Below are 8,388 nucleotides of genomic sequence, written 5' to 3' on the forward strand. Positions count from 1 at the left end.
CATAAATTTTCAATGAAGCTTGCATTCATCAGAACGATGCAAATTATGCACCAGAAAAATGAATAAACCTTGTTTCTACATTCACCACAGTGTACCGAACTTTCCACTAGACATTTTCAGTTCAATGTGCACCTCCAAATTTTTAGCGTGATTCAATGTTTCTAATTTTAATTTTGATTAGTCCCTCCATGCACCACCTTGATGATATTTTTACACCAGAAATATTCAATAAAAAGCTTTTTCTTTGATCTATCATCACGAAGGTGAAATTTTTCAAGCTTAAATTTACCCTTTTCTTTAAACCCTCCATGAACCACCTTGAAAAAAAAATTACACCAGAATTTTTTTGTATGCACCACTGTGCACAGTGGCGGGCCTCCATACAAAGGTCGGACAAAACCTCATATGTTATCCGGAATGGCTTAAACTCACAGGTTAAGATGATTTTGGTATCCTGAATGTATTTCTGATATGAAACTTTTCATATGTTTTGGTTTTATTATGTTAGGGTGGTTCTAAATTATGAAAATCAGCTCATTTTGGGTTAAGTAAAAAGTAATCAACAATAGACTATCACGATGTGTTAGTTGAATGGAGATTTTGATTAAAAGGGTTATTAGGGGGTTTTGAAATCATTATTGATATTGAAATTAACTTTACTTGTGTATTTTTTGCTCTTAGGGTGCTCCAAAAGCTATAAAATCATATAAATTATTAAAAAAAAGTTCGATTACCTACGTTTTTCATTCAATGGATCGATTCAGCTACACACACATGTTAGCTGACAAAACTGATCGGTATTCTTAGGGACCGTACATAAAGCACGTGACGTTTTTAAGGTGCGAACTCAGAGCTAAGTTAATGCTGAAGTTGATGTTATATAAGGATTCATTTCTTTTACGATTTACCATGGGATCAGATAGTCTCAAAATGTGAACTGTTCCTTACCAATCTCATTTCAACGCTTTCATACATGCTCCTCTGAGTGTGGGCTATGATATACATTGATCTTTTTTTCTCACTTGTCGAAGAGATACCATACAGCGCGCTGCAGCGAACAAAAGAATGATGATACCTTATCTCATTTCACTTGTCGAAAGTGAAACAAATGTCAATACACATTCGCAATACCGAACGGAGTTGCTGATAAACAATCATCAGTGATCGGTGATCATATTGATAAAAAAGTAGAGTTCCAGCAAATACTTTCAAATTGTTAATCACCCTTTGTGTGGTTTAGTGGAAATGTGCTCTAAGAAAAACGGTGTAGATAACACACAATGAAATTTCTAGTTATATTAGAAGTAATATTTGTTTATATTTTATAGAAGTTTACTTAAAAAGAAAAGACGTATTGGAGGGTGCTCTGAACTGCAGCGATGTGCGTGTAGAGCAGAAACACAAAACTGTCGACCAATATGTGTCGCTATATGTTGGATGTGCGGTAGAAGGTCGTGATGAGATCGTTTCCAAGCTTTTTAAGGAGTTTCGACGAAGATGGCAGAGTGCGAATCGAAAAAAGGATCAGTTTTTGAAGACCAATGAGCAATGGTTTGTTGTTATTGTTTCATGTTTTTTACGGTTGATTATTTTTTGCTTTTATTTAATTTCTTAGGTTAGAAGAGTTCGTCGTTTTTGGTGAAGCAACATCATCTTCAACAATGCGGAATGTAAGTGGTCGTCCTTCAAAAGATTTTGAAGACGTTTGCGATCGAACCAAGCGGCGAAAAACAGAAGTGTTGCGTAAATCATTTACTCCGCAAGAACTGAAATTTGCTGCAGGAATGGCTTTGCAAGCAGAAGGAAATGCGGAATTGGCTTCGTTACTAAAGAAAGGCACCTGCACGACAAGCATTCCGATTGAGCATGCATTGGCAATATATGTCGGCGCAAAACTTTCGAAAAGAAGATACAATATCATTCGCGCACCCGTTAAAATTTTTTATCCATCTCATGAAAAAATATGTTCTTCGAAAAATGAGTGCTTTCCATCACTTGAGCACTTTGAAATTACGGAGATTGTATGTAACATTCAATTACAAGCATTGCTGAACCACACTTGCTCTCGGTTGATTGTACTTGTTAAAGATAAATTTGAAACTCTAGTTCGTGAAGGTTTCAACGATTTCAGCCTTTTACTAAAATGGGGCTGTGATGGAAGTTCTGGTTTTAACGAATACAAGCAAAAATTTATGGATCCTAGCTGCTCCGACGCTCACATTTTTTTAACATCGGTGGTATCATTAAGATTAATTACCGACCGGAAAGTAGTTTGGGATAACCCTCGATCGTCTTCTACGCGATACTGTCGCCCTGTTTCATTGAAATTTGCAAAAGAAACTGTCGAGTTAACAAAACAAGAATTTCAGCGCATGAATGACGAAATTTCTAATTTACAACCATTCGAATTAGAAATTTCAGGCATCAAGGTGTTAATCACATTTGATCTTATGTTAACTATGATTGATGGAAAGACTGTTAACGCCATCACCAATACAAAATCTTCTCATAGATTCTACCTTTGCTATGCTACGAGTTTCAATTTTAACGACATTGAAGAAATGTTCAACAGAGCTATCATCTCGGATAATCTGGAGTACGGTATGTGTAGCTTACATTGCTGGATCAGAACATTTGAGTGTCTGTTACATATACCATACCGACTTAGCTTCCGAAAATGGATAAAAACTGCACATATGGAGGAGTACAACAACTTAGCTCGAATTCAAAAAAGTTTCTTGCAGCAACTTGGATTACACGTCGATAAGCCTCGTGCTAAATTTGGAAATAGCAACGATGGCAAGATGGCATTTTATAAGACTGACTTTCTTTGATTTGCACGCTAGGATTCTTCAATATTAATACCTTTTACCTGTTAATATTCTAATCGTATCGTTCTTATTATCTACAGGTAACACCGCGAGACGCTTCTTCAAAAATGCTTGGATTTCATCTCAAAAAATCACTGGAATTGATCTTGATCTTATCATTCGATTGAGAACGATTTTGCAAGCCGTTTCATCTGGAGAATCCGTTGACCCAGAAAAATTCCACCAATATGCAAAAGAGACAGCCAAACGCTTTATGCTTCTTTATATGGATGGTATAATATGCCTACAACGCTCCATAAGTTGCTTGTCCATGGGTATCAAATAATAAATAACGCATTGCTTCCCATTGGTCGTATGTCCGAAGAAGCCCAGGAAGCAATGAATAAAGAAATTAGGCAGCTAAGAGAGTATCACGCGTGGAAAGGTTTACGCAAGCAAACAATAAAAGATATATGTTGTGGATTGCTTGTTGCATCCGATCCCATTGTTTCAAGTTATCGCCATGGGCAAACGGTAGTGGCAGATGAATTGCCTAAAGAGGTGCAAGATTTGTTAATAGTTGAAGATTGCGATGAATAAATGTTAGTTTGTTTAATAAATGTTTGTTTATAGAAATAAAAGTTAAATTTTAATAATTTTTTGGTGTCCCAAATTGATTACATAATTGACTGTTTAAACGCTACTCAAACTGTTTATCAAAACTCTCCAATCACTTTTTTCTGGAATGAAACCTCTCCAAAAATAAATGTCTTAACAAATAAAGGCTAAATCATTCTTATGTAACACTCACCTCCTTGTGGTCTTTTGTCCGTAGAAAAATTCTAAAATTTGTTAGGGCCGTGGTCATGACCCCCTCCCCATGACCGACAGCAACCTGAGTAATCGTTATCAGCGAAATCACAACATCAAATTTAGATTTTAATTTGGTCTCAGACTTTGCGCTGGGTAGCACTTCCTTTATCAAAAAGCAAATAAATCCGCACGCAAGAGAGCACGATGCGAACTCCTTTAGGAATGCTTCCTTCTTTTGAACGTCAGCTGTTCTTTCGAGATTTTAGTATTTTCTTCAAGTAAATATTGAAAATTTTAATCCGCTTGTACTAAACCAAAAGTCAATACCCACTAGAGGGATTCCATCCAGAATGAGCGGAAAAAACCTGAAATCGTGCTCGACCATCTTCGATTTGGATGATACTTTGCCCATATTTTCAGTATGATTGGAAGATTGCCGCAAAAGCTCAACGCAGATGTCGCCACTGAATGATGATGATAATGTTGACAGACTGCATATAAAATTCGTGAATCATAATTTTCATCAAGCCTGCGTGAAATCCTTCCAATATCATATTCGAATTGAAGAAGAAAACGTTTTTACGATCAGACTGATGTGCATCTTTGACTTTTCCAGGTGAACTTTCATAAGATATATTCATTTGATTTCACGGCTCCATCAATGCTGCATCGTAAATATGATGGTAAACAGAAGTAAATTGCTCAATTACTCAAAATAAAGATGATTTGTCATCTTTTTATCGCTTTGAAGACCATCTAGCACCATTTTATAGCATGGTGCGTGTTGAGTAAATCAAGTTCCGGTGCGTTTTCCGTCTATCTTTAAAAACTGTCGCATTAATGGCCCTTCGCTCATTTTCAACTTCTATTCAATTTTCATACTGCCATACTCTAACGGAACTTTCCACCTACCCTCTTCTAAAGATCATTCTCTAGCTAATAAATCATCACACTAAAGCTTCATGTTAGCATTTCAAACCAACTCTTTGCTGTTGTTTTGATGCTAATCAATTTTCCTCTGAATATATTCACATCGAGTTTTCTTTATCGATATCTCACTTCGCACGATCTACCGCCGTCTCAATCACTCCCGGGACTCTCGTAACCATGATCTCGCACTCCACCGGTCGTGGGTATCTTTTCCAAAGGCGTAAATTTTCTTTTGGCTTCAACTCGACTTTTTTCGCTCACTGTTGGAAACTTTCTGCCTCTTCCAGAAAAAAAAACTACTTCATCATCTCCTCTCTCTCTCTCTCTCTCTCTCTCTCTCTCTCTGTCTCGTTGCTCTTCATTCCTTGCATTTAGCTAACACTAAGTTTAACGCGGTTTCACGGTATCCCGATTGTTCCGGTATCAACAAAAGGTTTCATGAAAGCAATCTTGAATAACTCTAGCATTAACATTATCTACTCCAGCCGTTTTTCCTAGTGAAAAGCAAATATTTTTAAGTTCATCTAATGTAATTATGTGAAAACCATCAAATCTACAGTTACTATTAATCGGCTGTTTTATTTCGTCCGGTTCATTGATCAGCTCAATAGATTAATTGATCAATGAAACGCTCTCTACGAAATAGTCATTAAACTTAGAAGCAATTACTGGTTCTGACTGTTCTAATATGCCATCAAAAGTTATGGTCCGCGATTTACAATTACTAGGCTTCATCAAAGATTTCAAAATTTTCCATAACTCTTTGCTGTTGTTTTGATGCTGATCAATTTTCCTCTGAATATATTCACATCAAGTTTTCTTTATCGATATCACACTTCGCACGATCTACCGCCGGCTCAATCACTCCCGGGACTCTCGTAACCATGATCTCGCACTCCGCCGGTCGTGGGTATCTTTTCCAAAGGCGTAAATTTTCTTTTGGCTTCAACTCGACTGTTGGAAACTTTCTGCCTCTTCCAGAAAAAAAAAAACTACTTCATCATCTCCTCTCTTTCTCTGTCGTTGCTCTTCATTCCTCACTCTTACTTCTCCTTTCTTCTTTTCCGGTGATCCGTGCTGCCAACATTGAACACTCCCGCACAAACTTTACATACAAATCTAACCTAATAATCAAAAAACAAAAGAACTAACCCTAACCTTAACTATCCTCCGTGAACATCCTGCCTTGAGCCGGACCATTGTTCACAAGTTGTTGGTAACACATTCAAGATTCGTCAATCACTTTATTTGTGATGTGAATACCATTGGAATAAAAACAAATTGATCATTGATGTGATGTAATAAAAGGAGCTCGTTTGACTAGTGGCAAACGTTTTTGCTTAGTGAGCAGAATATCATGGGTTCAATCTCAAGCTCCTTCGCGTGATATGATCGTTAGGACATCAATTCACCTTATCGTTTACCAAAACGAAACCTGCTGCAATCCCAACCCTCTTACCCAATATCCCAGTGATTCCTGGAGAAAGTGCAGAGGTGTTCTCGGCTTCCATCAAAACAAGTGTCACGTCAACACATTCCTACCCAATTCTTTCTTAACCTGTGTTTGGGCACGGCCGGCGCTGGTGTTGCCTAGATTTAGATGACCAGTTCTTACACACTGAGCATCATCTATTGGTTCTCTGTGTACTTGCAGCTGATATGGAAATAACAGAGTAACAACGGTGGGCGGTCAATCATGCTCATGCTCATTCCCTGATAAATTTGTTGCAACAAAACATTACAAAACATACCTTATGAAAACTACAGCTCTTTCAAATAAATCAACTGAGTTCAAATTATTATAAGTAACAAAAATGAGTAATGAGTGTTTTAACTACCCATTCACGTACATATCAAAGCTCTGCGAGAAAACCGAATTCAATTGCAACCAATGGTTGATGAATCACTATTCAATGAAAAACATAAAAATAAAAACAATAAAGACTTAAGTGACGTTGAACTGCTCCAGATACCAATCACCTGGGGATGGCAAGTAAAATCTAATCTGACTCACAGTCGTTACCGTCATTCCCAATATCTTATCTTAACCGCACGAAATCAAAATTTGGGCACCAGTTAGGTTGAATCATACTCACCCATATCACAAATCGCTTTCAGTCGCTCTGATAACTCACTCATATCAAGCGTCAAAAACAGCACAAAAATCCCCAGCCAAGTAAACGTTCTACGATAAGACTCAAATACTGAGTTTCACAAGGCGATTTACGGTTAGGACTGATAGCAAGCGTCGATTAGTTTAGTTTTTGCATTCAAACCCAGCGGACGTTAAGCAGATATATCAAAATAATGGGTAAGTCCATTTGACTGTTTTGGCAGTTATGTTGAATTATAATGTAACAATGTCTACATGATCAATCTTCATCCCATCATTTTCACCTGGTGTGCCAGCTTCAGAAAAGACAAATCCCCCAACATACGATCAGGTTCACGGTCCCACATCCTCGGCATATCCTCATCCGGAGCAGTCCAATGCGCCGGCCTCATTCAACATCCCAACCCGTAAGCCCCACCCACTTCATCAAATTCTTCGTAGAGAAGCAGTCTGGCACTAAAATCATCTCCATTTCCTGACTCCTCTATTACAGAATCAACCACCGTCATCGTTACGAGTCCCCAGGTCGGTCCCGATCCAACCACCATGACGTGCCCATCCTGTCGGGCAACCATGGTCACCCGGTTGGAGTACGAAACCACTACCAAGACACACATCTGTGCCGCTTTACTGTGCCTGTTCATTTGCTGGCCCTGCGTTTGTATTCCCTACTGTTCGACATCGTGCCGTGATGCAAACCACTACTGCCCCAACTGTGGATCGTTCATCGGAACTTATCGAAAGTAAAAGCTCTCTGCCGTTAGTTGGGTGAGCTTTCCGACCACCGTTACCTCTTAGTATCGAGTATTAGTGACGGGAAAAGCTTGCCCCAAAAGAGAGTGGTTTCGTCAAAACGCTTAGTGAATTAGAGACCTGCCTACCCACGATTCGAGTGAGTAGGCCAATATCCAGTGTGATAGGGTGGCAGAGGGGGAGCCGATAGCGGTGGAACTGTTTTCGTTAATCTACTTTGGCCAGTTTTGTATGTCAGTCAGTGGTGGATTTTTAAGAGCGGGAGATGTTCAGTAGAAAACGTGCAGACTGATATAATTGAATGTGATCATCCCCAACATACATCGCCCCGTGGCGAGCAGAGTGAACGACGAACAATATAAAATAAACTCCTATTAGGTAATGCTAACAATGATGCCGAGACTGCCGAGCAAGTGTGAGAGAGATAGAGAGAAACCGAACATGGCTTGTGAAACGTTTGTTTTAGAAATATTTTATCGTGGCTAAAGTAGTTCAACCAAGCAACGGATTAGGTAAACGCAGAATAATGTAACGCAAACGATTGCACCGTGTAGTAGGGTAGGATCACTTCATTAGATAATTTTTTTTTTGCTCATACACTTTAATGACGGGGATAAGCTGCAGTAATGTGCATTTCACTAGCATTAATGTTATGGAAATAAACCTTTCTTTACTATCTGGAAATCCTTTGCGCTAATATTGTGAAATCAATTTGGGTTTAAAAAAATAAAGGGTTGTGTTCTAGACAGGCATTGTTGCTGACGGCAATGTAAACTTCGGTGAATTTTCGGATCTTCCGTTAGCAAACTCAAGTTTTGAGTGAGAATGCTTTTAGCTGTAAGTTTTATTTAAAGATTAGATTAATTTTAGAAAACTTAATATATAAACTTACAAATTTTAATCCACTTCACGTGTTGAAGTTCACTGTGTCAACAAACTGTTTTTAATGTGTTGTGCTATCTGTATATA

General features: G+C 38.3%; 1 protein-coding gene across 2 annotated transcripts in view; it reads left to right on the top strand.

The window, feature by feature from the left end:
* Positions 1-6,845: 6,845 nt before the first annotated feature.
* LOC135714993 (lipopolysaccharide-induced tumor necrosis factor-alpha factor homolog) overlaps positions 6,846-8,388 on the top strand; it is a 47,219-nt gene continuing 45,676 nt past the window's right edge. The window contains exons 1-3 of one of the 2 annotated variants that reach the window (XM_065238396.1): positions 6,846-6,864; positions 6,963-7,073; positions 7,160-7,429. In XM_065238396.1, the coding sequence (XP_065094468.1) occupies positions 6,861-6,864; positions 6,963-7,073; positions 7,160-7,413 (369 nt within the window). In that variant the 5' untranslated portion in view covers positions 6,846-6,860 and the 3' untranslated portion in view covers positions 7,414-7,429. Of the gene's footprint in view, positions 6,865-6,962; positions 7,074-7,159; positions 7,952-8,388 lie in introns of those variants that run through there. The other variant, XM_065238395.1, reaches the window with a different exon arrangement.

The sequence above is a fragment of the Ochlerotatus camptorhynchus genome, unplaced genomic scaffold, assembly GCF_037179485.1.
Source record: "Ochlerotatus camptorhynchus isolate MF236.1 unplaced genomic scaffold, CSIRO-AGI_Acam_v1.1 ptg000772l, whole genome shotgun sequence".
Classification (NCBI taxonomy): Eukaryota; Metazoa; Arthropoda; class Insecta; order Diptera; family Culicidae; genus Ochlerotatus; species Ochlerotatus camptorhynchus.